General features: G+C 48.8%; 2 protein-coding genes and 1 long non-coding RNA gene across 3 annotated transcripts; all 3 read right to left on the bottom strand.

Annotated features, from left to right (window-relative positions):
* Window positions 1–509: 509 nt before the first annotated feature.
* On the bottom strand, window positions 510–7124 carry LOC129384229 (uncharacterized). Its single transcript, XR_008611975.1, has 2 exons — window positions 6922–7124; window positions 510–2654 (listed from the first exon to the last, which is right to left on the bottom strand). It is a non-coding gene; the product is annotated as an uncharacterized lncRNA (long non-coding RNA).
* Window positions 7125–7474: 350 nt separating this feature from the next.
* LOC126529447 (uncharacterized) lies at window positions 7475–15713 on the bottom strand. Its single transcript, XM_055069457.1, has 4 exons — window positions 15482–15713; window positions 13141–13344; window positions 11199–11333; window positions 7475–8137 (listed from the first exon to the last, which is right to left on the bottom strand). The coding sequence occupies exons 1-4, from the start codon at window positions 15652–15654 to the stop codon at window positions 7504–7506; spliced, it is 1146 nt and encodes a 381-aa protein (XP_054925432.1). The 5' UTR covers window positions 15655–15713; the 3' UTR covers window positions 7475–7503.
* Window positions 15714–19201: 3488 nt separating this feature from the next.
* On the bottom strand, window positions 19202–23271 carry LOC126529448 (uncharacterized). Its single transcript, XM_050177044.3, has 3 exons — window positions 22561–23271; window positions 20548–20920; window positions 19202–19446 (listed from the first exon to the last, which is right to left on the bottom strand). The coding sequence occupies exons 1-3, from the start codon at window positions 23269–23271 to the stop codon at window positions 19202–19204; spliced, it is 1329 nt and encodes a 442-aa protein (XP_050033001.2).
* Window positions 23272–24994: the final 1723 nt, after the last annotated feature.

The raw sequence follows: 24994 nt of genomic DNA, 5'->3' as shown, positions 1-24994 counted from the left end.
TCGCTTTTTTTAGACCTGCTGAGGTATGCTACTGGGGAAGCTTATGGTTTTCCTCTATTGCTTAATGCTCCGAGGCGTGCAGGTGCTGTGATGTTTCACTGCCTCCAGGATCAGCTCATGTTGCGAACCCTCATGAGAACCCATATCGGGCAGTTACATATAAACCAGTCCACCAGAACAGCTGCCCACACAAAGCGACGGGGGGGGGGGGGGGGGGGAGAGATCAAAGACAGCTTCTCTCTGATGGTCACGTTCGCGGAAGCGCCTACTACGTGATGCCCCAAAACCTGTTTGTAACTTTTCAATTTTTTGGCTTTGATATCGTTTTTTTCTGGTTGAAAGAGTGGAGGCGCTCGATGGTTCAATGGCGAGCCGTGGCAGACTTTAGCTTTAAGAGGAAGTTTTAGCCCTTGTGCGGACGTTCAAGTATGTGTGAAATACATGAACGCTAGATTTAAGGAAATGATCGGTTGACCTGGACGAAAGTATTTGATATCCTTAAGATGAAATGGCATGCTGTATAGCAATTCCTTTATTTGAACAGCAAAGTTCCTCCGCAACTAGAGAACACAAAAATTCATAGCAAGTCCATCGACACCGGCCTTGCGACTTTGCAATGGCCGTTACAGGGAACAGAAATCGATATCCTACGCACAATAACCAATAGTAAATGATGTTGGGCTGATTAGATTGAATAGCACGAGAACAGACGTAGGTTTTACCCTCATGTTGTGTAGTTGCTACTCAAAATGTTTACTTCCACCCCAAATCACAGCTGGTAAACCTAAAGACGGTGTAAAAATATATCTGAACAGCTTGGCGACTCCACTGGCGACCAAATTTTCGTTTGTTCCAGTGGTTCGGTTTCTGATAAAACCTATAAAACTGTATCTTCGAGACAATAATATAAAACACTTCGCCACACGCGAGGAAGTACTGTTGACGCCAATTATGGACAGTGCCGCCAGTCGGTGAACATATTTAGACAAGACAACGACATATGAAGTCATCGTTTCCGTGCTTCTGGGACGTGGTTGTTTCCTTTCTGTACTTGCTAAGTTTTATGCGAGCAAGCTTTACAACGGGTACAACGGGAATATAAAACCTTGCTAAATATATTATTGCCAACGCAGCTTTATTTGTGCAGCCTCGACCATGTTTTGGGTTACGAAATTTCGTAAGACGATATGAAATTTCAATGTTCATAATGTCATATACGGATGTTTCACTATTTTAATTAACAAGATGGCATATTTCCCACAGTTTGCGCTCCCACCGAACACCGTCCAGCGAGTTATATTAAGAGCTACCCGTACTAATTACATACATTTTATAGCACTTGAGCAAATTTTAAGCGTCCTAGAATATCCGAGAAAATAAGCGCTTTCGCAAAAATAAAGTCAGTCATTCTACAGTTTGTGCAAGCACCGAATAAAATGAAAAGGCAAAATAAAATTCTCACTTTTGTTCACAATTATGCTGGCGAATTCCCGAATGCGTGGGCTACATCAAGAAATGCAAAAAACTCTTGAGACCCAGAGCAACGCAGGAACCACTGAGTTCTGGCTGCTTGCAGTAGCGTAGCTATTCATTGAGTCAATTTATCGTAGTAAAGCGGTACTCGTAAGATGGTCTGGCCAGCGAAGACATCGGTGTACTCTAGTGGTAATGCATACTATCTATGGCCGCCTCAATGTGTCATGCATGAAATAGATATAACAAAGCACTAGCGGTACGTATGCCTTGCTTCAAGTGGCTAGTTCAGAACTCCACAACAGATCCCCACATGTACCGTGTTGCTCACTGCTCAAGACGCGGAAGCAAGTGGGTTGAGCAAATCAGGCAAACAATTTCGGTGAAAAACAATAGTTTCACCCAGAGGATATTCGACAACGTCCATTTGAAAGGTTCCATCCGGGATCACAAGTCATGATTAGCCTTCCTACGATTTAAAAGAAGACTCAAGCAATAAAAATGTATAGTAACATTTAAACGTATGACAGGTGAAATGCGCAAAGTAGAGCGCATCCGAGGATTTCTCAAGAAAAAGGAAGGAAAAGAACATGGCAAATTAAAGACACAAAAAGGTAATCGACTTCTACAGTAAAGTTAAAAGCTTAGGAAACGCTCAATATGAAAATGTAAATATTCACTTGCAAATCTATCGCAACTTCCCCACACCACAGCCAACCAAGGCCCTCAAACACAAGGCACGTTCTTCTTCACGTGCCAAAAAACGAGCACTTAGGCACCGACGACACCATGGGAGAGTCGGCGGGGCACTCAAATGCGCGGCCGAAGCCCGCCACATGCTTCAGGACTTCGCCGCAGCGGGGTCTTTGCCAGTTCGTTTGATTAGGGCGGTGGCGGTACTTGGACTGGCATGTGGTGCGGCAGTAGACCAGGAAGAATAGCATCTCCGGCGAGACGTTCTCTCGCTGACCTGGAAGCCAGTTTGTCCTCGGCTGCTTGGCCTCCTCGCTTCTCCCGCTTCCCGCTCCGAAAACGGCGGCGTGCGCCATCTCGATCGCTGCAACGTGCGCCATCGTCCAGCTGTTGTCGTTCACGCAGGCGAGCTTCTGCTCGTACGACTTGTGGCTGGAGTAGGACATCCATTGGCGCTGGTTGCGCTTGGCGTCGAGCCGCGTGCCATGCTAGTGAACACACCCCCGAGAAAGAAGCAGAACGCCAATTAGGGTTGTTTTTTGTTCTTTCACAGCGTTTGGACCGGATTCGCTCCCCTAAATACCGTACCGCGCGCACCGACCAAGACGAGGATTCCTTCCTCGCCAGGCAGGCGCGAAACAACGCGATCCTCGCATGCTCTCCTCGCGTTCGTGGACTTGGTTCCGCAGACGCCTGGCTTTCTTTTGAAATATTGCGAACGTCCGCACGTTCCCGTAGCATATGATATGGCATATGTGCCGTGCTTCGTGAGCCTGTCACTTATGTCCGACTATACGGCTTCGGCGGAATCCACAAAGAGTTGAAGTTATTTGTTATTTCATTTCGAACAATTACGAGCGCTAATTGAGAGATACGAGGCGCTGCAAACCGCGCTTACGAAATTCTTAGGGTGTTACAGGCTTATATATAGTTAAAGAAACTACAGCGATAATTTTTAAAGTAAGGTATTACTTGTCTCTTCCCCTAGGTACAACTTTCGTCGTCACTTCGTCGCCGGATTTATATATATATATATATATATATATACATATATATATTTAATGACGGTCTAAGTAGTGCATGTAAGCATAGCACGGTTTTGCATAGAGAATAAAGATATGCTACGTAAAACTTCAAAACACAACAGGTATACTTAATGCACACCGATAGCCTAATTTCATATGGCAATGTATTTAATAATTCTTTCGACTTCTACTGACTTAGCCAGTGATTACGCACCACACCTGACACGACTTCGCTCAAGGTTGAAGACCAAAGGCAAATTGTGGCTTGTAAAACAGATGCTAGGGCATAAGAACCTAAAACGTTCGACATGATACTACATTGTAAAGAAAAGTAACACATATTACGGTACAACAACCTACAAACTCTTGAATGCAGCTTTTTGCGCACAAGACGAGGACGACGAAGAGGCTGAGACACAAGGGCGCATACTTATTTTATTTTGTTTTATATAGCAGAATCTGTGACGCGTAAGCCTCTTCTTCGTTCTCGTCTTGTGCGCAAGAAGCTGCATTCATGTCCTACCAACATGCCCAAACAGTCACCTTTCAAAACTCTTGATGCCAGGAAGTTTCCACGATGATGCATAGTACCGTAGTTACCAGCCAACTTCACCAATGCCGTAACTCAAGAAACTGCTTTTGAAGTCGTAGTGCTCCTTGACATTACCAATGCCCCGCCACAAGCAAAAACCTCTGAAGCTGTACTCATTTACCATCGTTACAAATGCCGTACCACAAGAAACTGCCATTGAAGACGTAGTACCTTCCAACATTGCCAATGCCGCACCAGGAACGAGAACATCTAAAGACCTAGTTATGCGTCGGCGTTGTCAATGCCGTGTCATCGGTAAACAATTATATAAATGTAATCGTTAAGTTCAGAATCGGAATCGTAACTGGCGCATGAGTGATACCACCTGTGAAATGTCGTAACTGTAATGACACCGTAATGAATTTGTACGGCTGCTGCACTGTACAGAAGCTTTGATGAATAATGAGAACGAGATAAAGTGATGCAACATAAATAGACGGAAGGAAACGAATCGCAACTCCAGTGATTGCTCCAGCTTCTCGTGTGTGTGACTCCTTTACTTCTGTGTTACACAGGTTTCCGCAATGTTGTAGCCATCTGTTAGGTAGCCTATTTAAAGTGGAACTCATGCGGTCATGAGTTCATTGGAAAAGAAATATGTTAGCCAGAATTATGAATAAAACCACCATTATGGTTCTTGTATGGGTATCAGGAGCTCAACTTTTATTGATGAGCTTTTTACATTTCTGTCTAACACAAGAAATTTTTTTCATGCAGTAATAATTGATACTCCATAAAGGTTACATGAATAGTCTTAGTAAAAAAACACAAGCCGGCCAGTTTTCAGTTGTACTGTATTTGAAAAACGCGAACAGCCTATCTTTGGCCGTCAGAGGAGCTGAGAATAAAAAGTATGATATGTAATTCAGTACGTGAAGTCAACCAAGCAATAATAAAAAAGACTCACAGAGCTCCATTTCATCAATTTCGTCTAGCAGATCGCAATTTCTGCGCAAGCCGCCAGACCCTCCAAGCGGGCTGCTTTGTTTCTATTCATTTGCTGGCATGTGCTCTCTTCGTCGGATGTGCTAACGAGGTATCGGGTATGAATATGAAATAGGCAGGCGACAAACGCAAATGAAAACATCCATGCAAAACAATTGTGACAACTAACTTATAGTTACAGCTTTATTGCGCATCACCTACTAAGCCTGGCACGTAGTTCCAGCCCCTGCAACTATACAACTTAAGCTACACACAGATCCCAGCAGCCACACAGGATTATGTATCCAAATATCGGCACAGATGCTAGGCTATTCCACACAGTAACGCAAATATGTGTAGCCATGATGGTATTCACGCATGAACAGCACGAGTAACTATATGTCTACCTGCATTCTTAACAGGTATAACTGGTGATGGACCGAATGAAAAGTTTCTTATATATGCAAGAAATAATGTGGTTATGATAACTTAGGTTGAAACTGCCAAATTTCAGCAAGGAAGAAGCGACACTTTCAATGTAACACGGTGCGGAAACGAAAGACGAGATGTTGTCTTTCTGATGGAGAAGTCAAAATTAGGTACATTGATAAAAAAGCCTTAAAGATACTCGTCCAATAAATCTTCCTCGTGTTAATGTTCTTGAGCAATATTGTTTACAGGCAATGCTATCTGTACAATAAGGGTAAGGGCAATTGAGCACACCAATACGTGTTGGTGTGAATTGCGGATACAACTTGTAAAATATACTGCTGCCGATTATAGTGCGAAAGCACTAGTAACCCACTAACCTCTATTTCGTCTTTGTCTGGATGGAGCCTCCTTATGCAGCCCCGCGCGGACTAGAAAAAACAAACAAACTTGACCGTCACTTTAGCCCACACCAAAGAGGAGAAAGCGAAAGCCAGCGTGCTCAAGATACTCATTACATTACTTGGCATTCTGATTCGAATGCGTTATAACTCACATTTGGTTTCTGCAACCATATGTCGTGGGTTCGAGGGCCTTAATTGATGCTACTTTAACTAACTGCGTCTAAATTTACTACTGCTTAACACCAAACGTCGTGGGTTCCACTTCCACGTAAGCTCGAGGGTTGGAGTGCCCGAATGAACTCTATCTTAATTATCTTTGCCTTGTTAAGCGGCATCGGAGCCACCTGGGAAAGAAAACGAACGCGCAAGCAGTGGCAGCAGCGCGTGTCTGTGCGAGGCAAGCTCACGTGACTTTCTGCGCCGCCACGTTTTCCAGGCTTTCGAGGGTAGGAGCCACTTATGGCTTTCGCCTTGGTAAGTGTGACCGACAATGAAATCGAGCCTCGGCCGTCGAGAGCACATCAGCCCGGTTCTCTAACCATTATGCCACGATCCCATGCATACTTCTCTCTTTCCAAAGCCCGTCGGCTCTTTGAAACGCTCGGCGTATGTCCACTCCCATGCCACTTCCTCGTCGTCTTTCTTTGCGACAGCTAGCACATGACGTCACGATAATCAACTGCGCTCCCTACACTGCGCATGCGTGCCATGCCGCTTAGTCACTCCTCGCTTACGCCTCGATTCGTGCGCAAGGACGCCCGCATTGCGTATGTGCGAAAAGGAAAATATCAAGATGAATGAGAAAATCAGAGAAGCAAGATATTTGATCCGTGCCGGCTGGCTCGCGGCTACGAGGGGTGTTTTTGTCGAAGTAGCGCTGCCTTACGAGCGCCTCGTTTGCCGCCAGCGTCGCAAAACGATGTGCGATGCCCGAACAAGAGATAATCGTGCTGCGATAAGCGCAGGAGACTTGCGAATTTATTTCCAGCTTAAGTCGAACGCGTCCCGAGCTGGCCGCGAGTAATCTAGCCCCGGTGCGCTAGTGTAAGGCGCTGGTGGCACCTCTGGCCATGCTTTCGCGCGTTATTATGAGCAGTTGCGAGGTGCTCTATACGCAGCTAACATGTTCACGCCTTCAACGCCGATACAAGCTTGCGCAACGACACACCGTGCAAATCGCCACCGCACAGTCACATCAAATACATATACCGGCTCTGTGAGCGGCTAGACGAAGTGACAAGCAAGTACCGGCCGGCAATTAGGCGACAAATTTTAGATCCCTAAGGGCGATAGAGCAAGCTACGTGGTTCGATTGCATGCCCAGAAAGACTGGCGACGGCTCAAAGTCACAAAACACTCGCATCAGGTCTAAGATACTGACCTATAGCAAGGAAGCGTTCCACACGGAAAGGCAGGCGCACCGGCAGGCAGTGGATCAGTGCACGGTTCGTATACATGAACACCTTTCTGACACAACAAAGAATACAAGTCGAACATACTATGCAATCCCTTGACAGTAGTCGGAAAATCGATAACACTGCAGGGCTAGATCTTGCAGCAGCGAAAAACGCGACAACTGTTGAAACCCGGCACGAAGCCGCCACTGAACGCACATCGAAAACTACCACAGAAACCAGGCAACCGTGTGCCAAGCCGTGTTCTTCCGCGCGGTGGCGTCGTCGCGCAAGTTCCGAGCAAAACCTTAGTTCTATTCAAGTTTTAATGCTGCGTTAGCGATACGCGTGTATGGTGGGCCTCCTGCCTATTCCAGACAATAACGGTACCCACCGCATCAGTTACCCTAAATGGAACTAGTTATCATGCCCCAAAATATGATTCCCTTGTGAAACGGGTTCGGAGCCGCTGAAGCGCCTAACAGGACGCGGCAGATGCGACGTTCGTGCGGCTGCGGTCCCGTAACATGTTCCTATTAGGTTACGTTTTTTTAAAGTGTATTTACGTGTTAGTACTCGACAAGCGTTTTCTGTCGGCTGCATTCGACCTCTGTGTTCGTCAGTGTGATACGAGGATACAAAGAATCCCGTATTGGTTTTTCATTCTTTGCGATAATACAATATGACAGCCACCGAAAACAATGCAGCAGCGATTTATTTGACATGTATTTGTGAAGGGACAAGCTAAACGGTTTGTGTTTACATCGACTCACCATGTAGTCGAACGCCTTGAAGAGGTGCCTGGCGACCACGACGCCGAGACCTCCATAGTTGGCTGATGGCGGGCCGTCCAGGTAGAAGAGCGGTTCGGCGAGCGCTCCCATCTGGAGGAAGACGGAGTTCCACCAGTAGTCGTACTGTACCAGCGTGGTGTACGACAGGTGCCGGTGAAGCAGGGAGTCCTCCAGAGGCCACTTGGGAAACTGGCGCTTATAGCTGATCGCCGAGTCGATCCAGCTCCGAACGACAGACGGGCGAGAGGACGCGTGCGTCTTCTCTCGCTCACCGATTCGTGGCAACGGCGCCATGGGTGATGCCAGACGCACGTCAGATCTTCGGTCTCCGACGGGTGCGGTTTCGTTCGCCTCTGTGGTGCTGGCCTGCAATGTCTCCCAGACGCTGCTCCCTGCGTCGCTTGAGCTCCTGCGGATATAGAAGACCCATGTTTTCGCACTCAAAATTGCATGGGCTAAGGACACAGCGGTGCCGATATTGGTCAAGGTAATGAAATCGGCGACTATAAAGTATGCCTGCCTTCTGGAATTGCTTCCGGCACATACATGCAAAAGACTGTGTCCCTCGTGATCGGCCTCTGTTATTTACATGGAGCACGACCTGGGTCATTAATTTGAATGCTACTTATTTGGGGCGCTGGCGAATTACGCCATGTTGGCATTTTGACCGTGTTAGACACGTCGCAGTAGTCCCGTGATCCTAAAAGCTGACAGGAAGACGGGCTTGACAATATGGCGGATTTGGAAAGTGCCTTAAACAGAACCCAGGATATGCCTGCTTAGGCGGGATCAAGTTTTTTTTTCTTCAAAAAAACGCGAAGCATTCTCGAAAGACGAAACCACATGTACGTTGTCAGCAGCTGCCTGTAAACATAAATAAAGGCTCACGAAGGAAAAAAAAGAAAGCCGAATGGAAAGGCAATCCATGAAAGGAAATCATTTCTACTCGTGAACCTCGCTACACCAGGCTTGCTTCCGCTAAGCTCATTTGCAGTTTTCTGTGTGCCTGTGTTACGAGTTGTCGACTGTTTCGTCCTCGCAATGCGATGTGCTAGCCTCATAGTTAGCTCGGATGGGTAGAGCGGCCACCCCAACAGGGCGTTGTTCTCGGGTTTGATCTCAGTACCAGGATAAAAGTTTCTTTCCGAGAAAGCAGCGTTTTGTTTGTAGCATCTTGCTACAGGCAGGGGGATGGCATCTGACTTTTTTTTTCATTACTTAACATTTATGGCTACAACGTCAGTGGAAGGTTTCGCTCCTACGTTTCAAAACATCCTTTTTGACTGGCTACCTTTGGCGTAACTATTTTGTCATTTGCACTTGAAATAAAAGGCTAGCGAGGGCCATGGACATCCTCAAGGGATTGGGGGGGGGGGGCAGGGTCGTATTGACTGTTCTACCCCCCTCCCCTCCCAGGAATTCCCGGACCATGGTCCCGAACAGCACTGAGCGAACACACAAATTGTGCACTTATACCCACTGCAGGACTAAGGTATGCGGGTTTACTCTTCAAAAATGTGTGACAAGATTACTGCGGCACAAAAAGCCCTTGTCAAACCAAGCACTTTATCAATTGAATGTCTTCACTCTTGCCTCTCCTGTAATCAGTACGCGCCTCCCAAGCGCGTCTCGCGATGCGAGCGGCACTGTGGCGCCCAAATCTGTACATGCCAGATATCGGCGGACGCGCCTGAGTGCTTGGGCGAAACGTGGCCAAGCTGCATATCCACTTACCCGCCGTGGTTGCTCAGTGGCTATGGTGTTGGGCTACTGAGCACGAGGTCGCGGGATCGAATCCCGGCCGCGGCGGCCGCATTTCGAGGGGGGGGGCGAAATGCGAAAACACCCGTGTGCTTAGATTTAGGTGCACGTTAAAGAACCCCAGGTGGTCGAAATTTCCGGAGTCCTCCACTACGGCGTGCCTCATAATCAGAAAGTGGTTTTGGCACGTAAAACCCCATACTTTAATTTTTTATGTCCACTTCAAAAACGCCTCCATACTCACATGTGAACAAAGCAGGACCCCAGTAAATTTCTGGGCGTCCTCGCAGGCCGTTGTATAGGTGTCAGCAATGGCAGGTGCGGTCACTAGAAATATCTCTCTTTGCATCTTCAGCAAAAAGACTAATGGTCGCGTTTTCGACGATCAAGCGCCACCTGATGCCGATGCTAGGGGCGTAAGTGCGGTTTTGGCTTAATGTAACGAGATACGCAAGGATAACCAAGTTTGGCCGTATAATTCATACATTCTAAGTTTTTTTTTGCTACCGAGCTCCAAGCGCGACAAGAGCTCCCTCTATAATTTATCGTGCCATGTAACTTTTATTGTGCCACTAACGATACGTGACTGGCCAAAAAAGCTAGTGGCAGTGGCTATACAGAATTTATGGGGCAGAAATCGTGATACAGATTGCTCTAGCTGCAGTTCGCCAATACAGCATGCGAACGACGGCTGCAGGCCCTAAATTGTGCTACACCTGGCACGCGCGCTCCGAACTAAGCCGCAGTGTTGTTATAAAATTAGTAGCAGATATTGTTGCATGCAACGAACTCTGGACGCGTCAAACCTTTTAATACGCAGGAGGAGAAAAATGAGGGAAGGGGAGATGCAACGTCAACCACACGGGCGTCCGATTTGCTACCCTACACAGCGTAAGAATACCTGCTGGGTTCTTATGGCGCCCGCTGTTTCGTCAGGGGAGAGGGCATCGCCGCGACGCCACGTAACCCTCGCTCTCGCTCTCGGCGGAAGCGTGCCTCGACGGAGCCCATCGGTGGAAAAAGAACATCTTCTGCGTTGTTAGCGCGCCCGGTGTTGCGTCAGGGGAGTGGGCAGTTGAGATTCCAGGTCTGACCGCCGCCGTGGTCAGTTGCTTCCCAGCTGCTAGGGACTGAGGGCCGGGGTTTGATTGTTGTATTTTAAAAGGAGGTTGTGGCCAAATACTGCACCAGGGTGGCCAATCCTGCTCTGGTGATGGAGTGAGTTACCCGGTTCTAGTCACCGGGATCAGGCCGCACTCCAGGCCTGTTTATGCAATTTTATCGACACGTGGATTTCTTTTAAATCCGGGGGAAAATTGCGCGGCGCCGGGATTCGAACCACGGTCCACTTGCACGCAAGGTGGATGCTCTACCTCTACGCCACCGCTGCATGGCCCAATAAAGGGATGTAATTTTGCGCATGGGCCGCCGCAACGCTTTCTGCTGGCATGCGTTTCCTTGTACCTTGTTGCACATTGCCAAAATTTTTTTTCTCTACTGATATACGACATACCCAATGACACTGTCCCTTGTGTTTTATTATTGGGCTTTATCGGTTCCAACCTCGCCCTAAACAGGTGTCACAACGGTGACGCGGCGGACAATGTTTGCTTGACGAAACGCGCCAGGAGTCAGCAGCAAGACTGGCTGTTAATGCCAGAATGCCGGAGACATCAGACGCTTAGAAGGTCTATCGTCTTGAAACTTACGTTGCTTGCAGCTTTTCCTGAGTGTCTGCATCGTCGCGGTTGTCTCCAAGGTGGGGCTTCCATCCCTCAAACTCCGTTGCCTCAACAATGGCGACGGCTTCCTTGCGAGACTGCACGTCCATCCATGGGAGGGAGCTGCGCAAAGCCAGGGCATTCAAGAAGGCCGAGGGTAGGCATACAGAACTACCGGTCCACAACAAGGAGTGTAATTAATTGAGCATCATTTCTTTAATGATAACTAGAAAGAAAAAGGAAAGCATCACATCTGCTCGAAGTCAGACGAGGCTACCTGTGAAAGCGGTTTTATGGGTGTGAACTTGATTATCCGTATTATTGAAGTGTAGCGAGTGGGAAATCTATGGAAATAAGAATTATCCCATTTTATTTTTTTGCATACAACAGCATCCACCCGCTGTTGAGAGTAGGAAAAGGCGGCTGCGCTATTCGTATAAAACTAGCGAGCGCAAATAATACATCTCTGTTAATAACACCAACACTAAGCTTGTTTAAAATCCTGTGGTTAGTTAACACAAATTACGACTTCCGAGGACCGAAGATAACCGGGGCAGGAAAGTAATTCGAGCTTAATGGCACGAAAAGCGTTTAGAAAAGGTGGCAATTTTCCAGTTTTACAGTAGTGCGGATGTACAAAACATTCACGGGAGGAACAACACAAACAAGGACATTGCAGCTCATGAGCCTTATTCGGGTGCGTAGCTTGGCTCTGACACGAGCAGGTTAAGTAAATAGGATGAATGCATTTGTTGTTATAAACGTCACTTCCATTGCTCGTGTAAGAGAAGATCGCTGGAGACCTCACAAGAATTAAGAGGAGCAACAAGACCAAACGGTGTGGTACGTGCGTAGTAAAAATTTAGGAGACGACGAATGGCTCGTGGCGAATATTTGACTAATATTTGCTTACATTTTTCGCTATGAGCAGCGCAACATCTTCCACTCGGCTTATTACAGGGCAGTGCAGACTTGTATACGACTGAAAACGTCAGTCGGTCTCGCAAATAGCTAACGAGAAGTCGTAGGAAGCGCGGACATAGTAGCATTTATGATCTAGAAGGACACGCCCTAACGTTTACACAACAGCGAATAAGAACTCCACAACACTATGCTATCGAACCCTCAAACTGTACCGCAACTCTTAACGAGGAACTCCACTTGTTTGCATTGATGTTGCATTAGCGCGTACCTCAAAAGTCTTATCGTGGTGTTGCGAATGTTACTCAGAAGGCGCTCGACCTGCCGCATGCCTGCAGTGCCAAGCGATGCATGCGCCCTCTCCAGGAAGAGCTGCCGCCGGAAGCGGCTCTCGGCGAGTGCATAGCAGTCACTGGGTCGGTTGGCCGCCGCCATCGCTGCGCTACCGTACGAAGCGACACCGCCGTCCAGCGAGGCAATCACCGAGAACTGTTGCGCGAACCACCAGCCCAGTGTGTACAGTAGGTCCTGGTTGCTGCGAGGATACCTTCATTATTTATTAACGCGATAGCAATTATATGAGCACACCGTGTGCACGTCTGCCGTCGCCGTGATGTTCCATATGCTGCATGTGCGAGTGAAAGCGTGCGAGGGCGAGCGGCAATCGTGACTCAATCTCGCGCGCGCGCGCGCGCTGCGGAGGAAAGCGGCGAGGAAGCGCGCCATCTTCCATCGCGCGCAAGGTTCCAGGTGGAGGGTATCGAGCGGGGGCGGGGAGGCGTGTTCTACACCCGGCATGTAAACTGTGTATCAAAAGTATACAGTAGCATCAGAGAGTCCTAAATGATTTACTTCTTTTCAAGTGCAACAGGCAATTAAAAAAAAATGCAAGCGTTCGCTGAAACACCTTGTATATGAAACGATAGCCATTACAACTTTAAGACGTGCTTAAAAAGCTGGCCTCAGTGGCCTACTGCTAAAGCACGTATATCGCTCGGCCCTTACAAACCTGAAGTTTTTGAAGAGTTCGTTCATCGTTTGACTGAGGCCAATGTCATCGACCAGGATGCAGTCTTCAGCCACGAACTTGTGAGGCCGCAGGATGTGGTTCAGGAATCGCAGCCAGGTCTGGCTCGAGATGTGGGGCGTAAATGAATCTGCCGCGCTTATTTGCACCCGGAGCTCCGTCAGGGTACCACGTTTGATCCTGTGACTGCGCCATATAAAAAATATTATTATTGAGGTTAACTAAAAAAAAGGCTTTTTATTGCACTAGCAACTATATGGACACTCCAGGTGCATTTCCGCTGTCGTCGCCGCCGTCGCCGTGAGGTTCCGTATAAAGTCCCAGGGCGATAAAATCGTCAAAGGGTGCCGCATGCTGTATGTACGGGTGAAATCGTGCCAGGGTGAGCCGGCGACCACGGCTCCATGTCACCGACACAAGGGAGGAAAGCGGGGAGGAAGTGCGCAGTCTGTCGTCGCGTGCAGGGCTGGGGGGGGGGAGTTTGGGGGGTGCGTGTTCTATACCAGGCCGCTTATCGTGAAATCCGTCTGTGACGGGGTCAGAGTCTGCCGCGCGCTGTGTTTCTGCCGCTTAATTCACGTTGATGCGAGAGGCAGCACAAAGGTCCATTCACACGCTGCTGCTACCGCGCTTCCTCATCCCAGCGTTATGACAGCGAATTTCCGCGGTCATCGAGTGAAATGTGCTCTTTGTTTGTCTGTGTGCGCGTGACACCATGCTTGTTAATTTAGTTAGTATGCCCATGTTTGTAAGTTTATACGGCAAATAAAACTGCTATCCTCACATCGCATAGCTAGCTATCCACTAATTTGCTATCGCAATCGATACTTCGCCTTTCGGGCGTAATTGCGACTTCTTTATTGGGATGGCGATTCCATGGACACTCCAGCCGAATTGAAGTCGTCGGCGTAGCCGGCACGTTCCGTGTGAAGCAAGATAAGATGGCTCCCCGGGCGCCGTGCGCTGTGGGCGCGAAGAGTAACGTGTGAGGATGAGCCGATAACGGCGTTGGCTTGAAGCGCGCCGTCCCCCTGCACCTCCCAATGTTGTACGTCACGTGATCAAGTGCGCGCAAGTGGCGAAACGGGGACGTTCACAGTGCGGTAATGGGTTGATACGCGCGCGAGGGGTGGTGGGCGTTTGCAGGTGAGTGCGCGTCTTCGCGGTTTTTTTTCCTTTAGCGCATATTTGGCTATGCATGGCTTTTGGCGCTGCTGAGCGTATTCGCGGCCCACTTGTCGGGTTTTGGAGGTAATTTGGGCAAGGTGCAAAGATTTGACCCGCTGATATAGCTCGGCGCTTCACATGCGTTGTCCTCCCGCGCTCCTAGCGTTCGGAGGCCACGTACTGCTAAGTTTCTAAGACAAATTGAAGTGGTTCACTTTTTTTTTTTCGTCGTCTGTTTCACGCTGACCACGTCAACATACAAAATAACGCCAACGTTATGTACAGTTTTGTGCAGCATCGTGTGCATCAAATGTCTCAGGTGCACGACAGAACTTGCGTGCAGTTTTGATACGCCTGTATGCATTTGCATTTAATTGGACGCTGTTTAGTTCTTCAACAAACCGATCAATGTAAGTAATGTAGGAAGTTCTGCGTGGAATGCAGTTACACTAGTTAAGAGCGGTCATCTCGTGGACTCTATTTGCTGCATCCCTGTGACGTACTTAAATACCGTCAGGGCGACATGGCACGAAAGAGGGGAGTGGTCACAAATTAATTGTATTAAGAAACAACAAGTACAGTGACATGTATTTACAAAGTAAAGACGTTTGTACATACTTCCGTAAATACATTTTTGACTAATCTTTCATGAAAAAAGTAGCAGTTTCGCTTGACTGGCTTAGCATTGATAGTGATAACAGAATATTTAATCACGCAAAGTAAGGCACGTTGTTTTATCGGGCACTGGAATTGCAGTGAGGAATCGCTTGCTAATTAAATTATTAAGCGTGCTGTCTCACGCGCGCAGGAAAGTATGAACAAATCTCGCTCAACGGCGGCGAACACTTTCTGCAGCATTTCGTTGGCGGGATTAAGAGCGCTAGCCAGAGTGGAGGGCAATGTTTCGTGATGGATTAAGAACTCGCTCGGCAAACCAGTCCTGTGTTGCACGTATTGAACTTTGTTGCTTGTCACATCTAGTGCCTTATACTACTTACAAACTCGTTCGTTGCCCCTTGTCTTGTACTTCTAATTCTCGTGCCTCGATTGCTTTGCACTCGTGATCCGCACTCCCCTGCCTCTTCTTAAGTAACGCCCGTGAGCGCCTTTAGGGTAAATGTGAGTAAATGTGTAATAGCTCGGCGGTGTGGCGTACTCGACACCCGGCGGCTCGATGACGTGGTGCATGTCCTTCTCCTGCTGCAGCATCCTGTCGGCGTGAGAGCGGTCCTCCTCGCTGGCGCCGTACACGTCGTAGAACTGGTCGGCGTACTCCTTCAGGCGACCCAGGTCGTCCGACACCTGCTGCTGGCGGCGCCACTTGTTCATCCGCACGCGGTTGGCGTACAAGCTGTACCTGCAACACCGGGTGGCGCGAAAGAGCGTGAGAGAGCGATACTTAGCGTGCGTGTAATTTCAAGCCCCAGTAGTCACGGGCGTGGCAAAACTAGGACGTCAAATGAGTTTTGAGCAGACTCAACCCCTGCTAACATGTACGAAATGCGGAGCATTCCACGGTTGCTTTAGAGAACGGCCCTTATGAATAATGACTGTTTGGCAGCGCAAGGTTAGTGCTTTTGCGACGTATTGTGAACGGACGCGGAGTGCAGCGCATGGTGTTGGTTTTTGCCGTTGTTGTTGATTCCAAGTGACCCAAGGTGGCGTACAAGGGGTCCCTTGTAAAGCGTCACAGACCCAGCACCCAGTACCCTTTGGAACTTGCCACCATTTTGAGACTCCACTCTCTTAGCGAAAGGACCAAGTTTTTAGGCTGCACTACCTTCGGGATGAGTAACCTGGAGAGTCACGCTCCGTGTGTTGCGCGGACAGCATATGGTCCCTCGGTAGAACTGCAACACGCTCCCGCTACATGCAATACGCTCCCGCTTTGCTTTGAAGCCGCAGGCCGAATGCCTGGCGAGTGGATCCCGTTTGAGCACAGCGAGCAGTAGGTGCCTGCGTCTTCTCTCTCCCACTCGTTTTCGGTCACCAGTAACACACACGTGCTCGATGAGAGATTTACGCGATGATCACTACTGAGTGTGGCGGGGGAAATGGCGACGACTCCACTCGCCGCCTAGCCCTGCCTAGCGGGAATTCGGTGTCATAGGGGTTCGTCGAAGAGCGTCAGACAACCAGTGGCATAAACACACGGGAACAGCCCTGATTACACAGTGGCCCAAGTCTGTTATTGAAGCGCGTCCACGAAAACGACCACATAGTGAACCGATAGCGATTGGAGAAGGCTGCTTGGGATAAGAAGTTAACTTTTAAAGCGTAACGCAAAATTCGGTGACTTTGGTATTGCTTCACCATATCTGCAGCGAAAAGAACGAAGATTATAAGAGGACGCAGAAACCACAAGACATCGCGCTGACTAGCAGATGACGCGTTATTGATAGAAAATAAAACGCCTACTTAAAGCCAAAGGCATTTCACAGCTCGCGAAAATCTCATCGATATGAAACATAGCAGCCTTTATTTCGCAATGAAAATCCAGGGAGAGAGAAAGAAAGCCCGTCAACTATCTGCTCTAAATGTTCCGACATAGCTAACAGATGAAAAGAAAGCAGGTTCGGTAGACAGCGCGTGGTCTTGTTCTTTCCGTGTCTGCTCCAGTCTTCGTACTCGGGGCGGCATGAAAACAGAAAGCTGACAGTTTGGTTGCGATAGCAATTTATTCAACATGTCTATTAGTCGTTAAGAATATTTGCATTATTGGCCGCGTAAACTGCAGAAAACTTTCTTTTCTAATTAAATTAGCAAGCACGGTGTTAAGCGCGCACTGAGAAGACACAACATTAAATATGTGCACTGTTGGTGTGTTATTCTTGCTTGTGGGCTGCCGTTCTTTAAATTCTGAGGAAAACATTTGAAAAGAATGAAGGACAACCTATGAAAAACTTTTGTGGTGGAAGAGTGGTTGGGTTCGAGTGGTTCGGAATTTGGTCCGAAATTATTTTCGGACGCCTGACGCCGTCGCCAAAATATAGGCGACACGGGGGACCCTTAGCACTGTAGCGTTAAGTGTGGTCACGGACTATAGAACTTCCAAAGAGTGAGGTAACCCACTCATGCAGCTTCACTATCTTTGATGCAGGAGTTGCTCCGATTGGCATATACCTGCGAAGTCTTTATTGTTAATTGTAAATAGTCGTATTGGCATACATATGTGGATTACGGCATCTCCAGGATCACCCCCCCCCCCCCCCCCCCCGTTTACATCGCGAAAAATAAAATACTCTGCTACACGAAATACACAAAAGGTTGACAAATAAATAAATATTTCACAATCTAAAACAATGGAACATTTTCTAATTTCTTGAAATGCATATGATAAAAAGCACTGGCTACCTGCGAGATACATCAACACTGCTTTTCTTACATTAAACAGCCAATAAGATTGAAAGAAAAATTTGGGCGCATTTTCCCTATTGCCCTTGAGTAACAAGCATGGTCCTGCACCAAAGGTGTGATTCATGCGTCTTGCCCTACTATTTCCAAGTACCAGTGCGCCTCATACCTCATGTGGAAATAAGCGTACACCTGCAGAGCAGAAAATTACGAACTCCGTATAAAAAGCTAACCAGAGGTCCGGAACCCATTCTCAGAGCCCATCGAGCAAATACCTTTCCCCACCCATCTAGAAACCATGCCGTTAGCGGCCGCATGTCCTCTCTACTTCGTCATTTTGGTGCTACCCAGGGCGCCTTTTCCGCGTGGTAGGTGGCTGTAGAGAATCACCATTTAGCACACCCAATACGTACTGCCCACCTGAGCTTTGGGCAAGAGCCCTAGCCAGCTGCAGCTTCACAGGCCAGCGTCGGCTGGTAGCGAAGGCTGCCGACGCGGCTAAAGCCTATGATTTCTTGGAAAGGGGAGGCCATGCGGAAATCAGTGACTAAAGGTGTTTGTTAACTCTCTCCCTCTCTTTCCGTTGCACCACTTGAAGCTATAATTGATCGCTATGCTAAAGTTCCACCGCCACTCGTCTTTTATGCCTTGCCTTTGGTATCGCTTTTTCTTCGATAGTGCATTGATCAAGAACATAAAACAACGACAACTGTTTTACAGGGAGCTGCTCGTAAAATGCAGCGATCGGCGCCAACCCTCACGAAACCGTTACCTGTCCCAGACCGACAACCGCCGCCTCCTGCAATGTCGCGATTACGAAACTGCCGCTAGAGGACGACACACTCACGCGTCGCGATGAAAAGGAGGAGTGCAGTTGGCTGTGGGGTGGGACTTCATCTAAGAAATTGCCAGACGACAATTTCGCGCCAGCATTTACGGGTGCGGCAAGTATGGTAGTAGAGCCAGAAATACAAAAGTGTGGCATCAGGCAAGCTTCTTTTTTTTTTGCAAATTCTAATTTATTCTGAGGATGTGCAACAGAAATACAGATATGTATACACACAGGAGGTCCCGAGGCCACTTACCATGAGCGGAACCTTCTAAAATGTTAGTTCCTTCGCAATTACTTGAATAGTATGGTAGTATGGTAGTACTGCAAGTGTGATAGTAGAGCCAGAAATAAAAATGGCCGGAGTTGCATACATTTGAGAAGACTTCATCCATTTAGCATCAAGCAAGTTCCTTTTCTTGCGAATTCTAATTCATTACGAGGATGTGCAACATAAATGCAGATGTGTGCACACACAGGAAGTCCCGAGTCCATTTACCACGAGTGGAAACTTCTAAAATGTTAGTTCCTTCGCAATTACTTGAATAATCCTCACCTCACATCAAGCTTACGAGTCTGTGCTATAAAATTAGTCCTAACGGAAATGCATATATGTCACCCCATCTCACACACGACTAAAAAAAAAAAAATCTTCAAGCGCATCTTCTGAAGCACCCTGTATATTCCTATGCGCTAGCATGCTGCTATAATTTTTAACAGGGGGGAGTACCGCGTGTCGTTGGGCAGCCGACGCAGGCTCAGCTCGAACCAGAACGGCACGCCCCAGTTGATGAGAAGGTCGAGGAGTACGTATAGCGCCGGGAGATGGGACCCGCCGTACGTGGGCCACAGCAGACCCCTGTCCCGCATGAAAGCCTTCAGCTCGGAGAGGCTCTCCTCGGCTGGAGCCATGCACGCGTGGTAGAGGGAGAACGCCGCTGCACGAGACGGTTCGAGGTGCACTGATCACGTGTTCCGTTAGCTTCAGAAGGGCTACCAACACACAGTTTCGCACGCGTGAAAAAAAAAAAAAAGGTTGACACGTAACAAGCACGACGTACGAGATACACCGCACGACGTTTCTCCGCGATCCTACGCTGCGGAGTTCGATGGCTCCATTTAACCATTTTAATTAGCCGCTCAAGAATATTGCTCACCTTATAAAAATATCTGTAGACGCTATGGAAAAGCAAATATTAGACTTTTGCCTTTCAATTTACCTTAATTTATGTACCTGCTCAACAGTGGTAGTCATAAAAATATCGACCGTGAGCAGCAGCAGACGTTCTGGTGTCAAAACTCGAAGACCTCGTCAGTGTCGTCTTAGCGGACGTGATGGTCATATCATCGCTAATGGGAAATTTCTTTCCTTCGTTTACGAATCAATTATTTTTTTTTCTCCATAGAGGTGCATCTCAAGAAGACACATGCCAAAGCAAGTAGCAAACATAAGTTTTGGACCATGCATTTTTCTCTAACAAGCTGGTCAACAACATTTTCGACCCGCTGTATCTTACCAAGTTTTCAGAGAAACCCTTTCATATGTTATTTGGTACGCATTTGCACAATATTAGGAAGAAATAAAGCAATAAAAACACTCCAGGTCGGGTTTCTCTCATCTGGCCAGCTAAAGGGCTAATGTCCGACGATGTTCTATGTGCGCGTGTGAAGCTTAAATTACATATAACTCTTTTGGAATAAGATTGGCACGACAGCAGTAAGATGAGAGAGACCGGTTGGTTGGCGTTTCGGGTTCGTGGCGCTCTGTGAAACATGGCCAAGTCATCATTGGCATTTTAGTTTTAACGGGTTATTACAATTGACATGCCACCGGTTAGCTGACATGAGGGTTCGTCGATAGTGAAGCTTTTGATACAGAAAAAAATTCATCGCGCAGCAGCCACCCAAACAAATATAGTGCTACCGAAGTGTACCAGGCATACGCTTTATAGCTTTGCGCCCTCCGTTGTACAAGTTCTTCGGATTTTTAGCACACCTTCGACTGGTATCTTGTTGTTTTAGCGGACAGTAATGTTTACCGTCCGGCCTCTTCTTGGACTCCAGGTGCACGGCGCCTCGCTGCATCCAGACGCGCAGAACCTCGGTGGCCGTGTCGGTGACCAGGTCGCTCTCCCACCTGACCAGACCGCACACGTGGGCCTCGATGTCGTCACAAGGGTCAACACTCGCGTCGAGGCGGTTGATCACCTTGCTCGCCAGCAGCTGGCAACCGGCGCTGTTGCAGGACGAGTCGTGCCCGAGCCTCTGGGCGTTCGACGACCAGTGGCTCGCGATGTACGCGCCTAGGACGACGACAAGAACGACGACAGCGAGGGCGCACGTGGCAAAGGCCCTCCAGGGGGCGTCGCGGCACCTGGCGTTGTCCACTTTTTTGTCGGCGCCTTCGACCGCCTGCGCGTGTGTCGGACAACGGTCAGTCACAGCCGCCAGTCGTCGGTGTGAGGGCCACCTAAGTAGACGATGGCGTCGCCCGTAGGCGTTGACGTGGCGGATGCCGCAATCACCTTAACTACCCGAACTACAGCGCTAGCCGAATGACAATGCTGCTTTCTACGTAATAAATGCCTCGTGACTTTTCGTTCCAAGTCAAGCCGGCAGCTCTTAGGGTGTTTCAAGCAATTCCCGGGGGCTGTCTATCTGTGCCTCTAACCGTTTGCATGCCTGCCTAGGTCCTGGGTAGGCAATGGTCAAATCGGAAGCACACTGTGTTGTTGTGCTAAGAGAACGGGGTTCAGAAGCAACCGTCGAAAGAACTTGGGTCACTTAAGACGTACTGGTGGGTTAGTGGTCATATTCCATCATGGGTCAGCGACAAATACATATCAATGTTTACATATCTGCCGCCCTTCAATGAACCTCTCTCACGAAGGCATGGGTAACGGTATTTCCGGGAATGGGTATGCACCCCTTTTCAATAACACCGTTGGACGCAGACTTGGAGCACTTGGTATATGCCACTCAGTCTGTGCTGATCTTCAGTGAACCTGTTTGATACCATGTTGGGTCACTGGGCCTCTTTTTCATCAGCGTCCTTGACCCCAACTTGGGCAATTGGGTATGTGCCGCTGGGATTTTGCCGCCCCACAATGAGAAATAACGACCTTTAAGTTTATCGCATGCTGGGCGGAACTGAGCCCACGTCGCGCGCAGTTTCCTGAAAGACAGCAATCGGGACGTTTCATCAAGCTGGGCCACAAGTGCGCGGGGTACGTTCCCGTTTTCATTGAACCTCGGGTATGCCAGGGTCAGTGAGTATGTGCACTGAATTTGCGGCCGGCGAGGGTACAGTTCTCAGCGTTTACACGCACCGGCGCGCCACGTTTATCACAAAGACCACGCGCGAACGTCTCGGCAGTGGCACTAGATGGCACAGCGTATCCAGGGAAAAGAAGGTGAGAGAGAAGCCGAGGGGGGTATTCTGTAAAAGTCCACCTAGTGAACTGCGCATTTCGGCCGCTGCTGATTGGCTAAGGCCGCTCGTCTCGTCCTCTCTCGAAGAGCTGCATCCAATCAGCAGTGGCCGAGATGGACAGCCCATTAGGTGGACTCTTAAAGAAACCCCCCCCCCAGCTGCAGCATGACGCGTTTCTCAGCGTTCGTACGCACTGGTCCCCCCTGCATGTCGAGGGCCCCGTGCAGGTTTCGCGGCAGCGCCGACAGATGGCGTTGAGTGTTCTTAGGAAGCACAACTCGTCATGACGGTGGCAATAACTTGTTCGCTATATTCACTCAATGCTAAATCCATTACTGTCGACAGCCATCGTCAGATGGGTTCTGCCGAATTTTATCTAGGTTTCTGAGGAGTACGATACTGATTTAAAAAAAGAAATTAGAAGTTAGAAAATTCATGTCAGTAGTCATTTAAGATGCCTGCAAGTCCGAGAAGTTGAACGATAAACATCCAGGAATTTACCTTGCATGCACGGAACTTGAAGCGGAGTTTAGAACTGACTAGGTAAACGGGCCTAAATAACTCAGGTTACCGATTCACTCTGAGGCAAGGCACACTATGACCGTGGCAGGATGCTTACGAGGGAGTGGAGCCGTTCCATGACCTCCTCGCTCAGGACGCTCTGTCCCGACGAAGCCCTGCGGCGTGCCGGGTGGAAGCTGGAGGTAGACGTGCTGCTCTTGGCGGCACTGGGGATGCTGCCTCGATGTCCTCGTTGGCTCGACCGACGCGAGGCATCGACGGTGGGCTCGGTCTGTTTACCCTCTCTGTTCTTCTTCTCCTCGCTCTCGTCCAACAGCACGGACGAATGGTGCTCTCGCGACCTCTGAGCGCAGGCCCGGTTCGTAATCACCGACGCCTTCTTCATCGGCGCCGTAGTCCTGGCGCCTCCCCACCCGCGGCGTAGGTAGTACGGCAGGATGACACGGGGACCGTTTTCCCTGCCCGTTGGAGAGGCAGCCGTAAGGAGCTCCGTCGTCTGCGGACGTAGAGTGCTCGCAGGAGGAAGAGGCCTAGCTCTGTTTCTGCCGCCGGTGACTGCTGTCGCAGCCGAGGGTGCGACGTCGGACGGCGGCAGTGACTTGGTCGTCTCGGAACCCGGCGGGAGGTGATGCTGCGGACTGCGAGAGTTGCCGCTGCTGCTCAGTGGTGACGTGGCTGGCGGTGGGACGACCTCCACTGACCAGCGATGCCGCACCGGGCTGGTCGGTGAAGAGCCGCTGCTGGTCGCTGGCGCTGCCGGCGACGCGCGTTCCGCCGCAATGCCCGCGGGAGAATGACGTCGGGGCATGGTTCTATCCTTTTCGCTACGCGGTTTGGTTGAATGGGACCCGAAAAGCGTCCGCAGTGATGCGTTCTCCTCGAACACGAAACGATCTCGTGCTAGAGCACGCGAGCTAACTTCTTCAGCTTCTGCTACGCAAAGGAGAATGCGCAATCAATCAAACTGTTTCGTCTTTCACCGATGCAGCACAATTCCTTTTTTTTTATTTCTTTTCTTAATAATTATATTGTCCTTTGTTTCTTCGTATAATCACTGTTTGCTTTAATTATGCCCGCGATCCTCGGCAAATCCCCTGTGGTGGGTACGTGCCCAAATAAAGGAATCATCATAACTATCATCATCAGCATCGACACTGTTCCTAACTTGAGGCTATGCGCAGGATTATGCGCTGCTCTCAAACTGTAGCCCCAAGGTCCTCTTAGGGTCACTTGTGTTCCGCTGATTAGACCCGCCAACGTGCTTTACATACGATTCCAGTCATGGTCAAGGCGTCGGCTACACAGCTTTTGTGGTGATGCGGCGCTGCCTTCTCATAGGTATTCTCTTGACGCTGGAAATTGGTTATGCGTAACCAAATTGTGTCATTTTCCCCAAACTTTTACGTGCCAATAACAAAACGCTACAAATTGTTTCTTTCTCGGGGGTCGGCCCTTCATTCCTGCGCAGGGAAATGAACAACAAATTTATCGTATTCTGCGCTTCTAGAAGCCATTTCAGGTATCCAAATGCGCTCATTCGTATACGCATATTTCGGTATTAATTACATAATTGTCGGCCTGACCATTTTGGCTTCACGTAATGCCCGCCAAAATAGAAGAACGCCCACCTATATTTTCAATCAGGCCCATAACACTGATTACATTGTCGCAGAGGTTCCAGTAATAACGAATAAATTGTCTTCTATACGAGATCCGAGCTTCTGTAATAGAAGTGCCCGCTACTACATTAAACGAGAAGAAAGGGAAGCGATGGCCCGATTTTTATTAGTCATATCATAAGATGCCAACAAACAATGACACCAAGGACAGCATAGGCGAAATTTCATGTTCTTAATAATTGAATTAAGGAAATCGTAAATAAATGCAAATGAATGTGGATGGAAAAACAAATGGCCGCAGGTGGGGCACGAAGCCACGTCTTCGCATTGCGCGTGCGATGCTCTTACCAATTGAGCTATACCGCGGCGCCCTATTCCCAACAACGTTCTAATGTATTTATATTTATCTACAAGAACTAAACATGGGAGTGTTAGCCAGCGCCCTTAGTTTGTTGGCTCATTATGACACCACTACTACATTGCGACATTACGTCATATATTGGAGAGGTACTGGTGCACGGGCCTCAAGGAACAACCACAAAGTCGTGCGCATCGGTCGAGGGTGCACCTACCAAACCCCGCCATCCGTCCATCCGCCCATCCATCCATCCGTCCGTCCGTCCGTCCGTCCGTCCGTCCGTCCGTCCGTCCGTCCGTCCGTCCGTCCGTCCGTCCGTCCGTCCGTCCGTCCGTCCGTCCATCCATCCATACTTCGAACAGCGATACCACCGTGCGATTTGTCATTCTCCCTGCGATACGTGTGACGTATTAGGAGAGTTAAACTAACATGCAAGCGTTTCCACTTTAGTGCTTGCATGCGGAATTGCAACCGCGGAAGTTCTCGAACTTTCCCAGAGTCATCCGTCCAACGTTTACGGAATTCGTTTTCTGTGGCCAGTTGACCTCAGTGAC

This window comes from Dermacentor andersoni, chromosome 8, assembly GCF_023375885.2.
Source record: "Dermacentor andersoni chromosome 8, qqDerAnde1_hic_scaffold, whole genome shotgun sequence".
Classification (NCBI taxonomy): Eukaryota; Metazoa; Arthropoda; class Arachnida; order Ixodida; family Ixodidae; genus Dermacentor; species Dermacentor andersoni.
This window is presented reverse-complemented; position numbering and strand designations above follow the sequence as displayed.

Coding starts and splice junctions, on each gene's coding strand:
- LOC126529447 (XM_055069457.1), bottom strand. CDS start 15,654: ATGAACAAGTGGCGCCGCCAGCAGCAGGTGTCGGACGACCTGGGTCGC. Junction 11,334..13,140: donor GAACTCTTCAAAAACTTCAG/GTTTGTAAGGGC, acceptor GGCTTTGCGCAG/CTCCCTCCCATGGATGGACG. Junction 8,138..11,198: donor CAGGAAAAGCTGCAAGCAAC/GTAAGTTTCAAG, acceptor CTATATCCGCAG/GAGCTCAAGCGACGCAGGGA.
- LOC126529448 (XM_050177044.3), bottom strand. CDS start 23,271: ATGCCCCGACGTCATTCTCCCGCGGGCATTGCGGCGGAACGCGCGTCG. Junction 20,921..22,560: donor TGGAACGGCTCCACTCCCTC/GTAAGCATCCTG, acceptor ACACACGCGCAG/GCGGTCGAAGGCGCCGACAA. Junction 19,447..20,547: donor GTCCAAGAAGAGGCCGGACG/GTAAACATTACT, acceptor CGTCTCGTGCAG/CGGCGTTCTCCCTCTACCAC.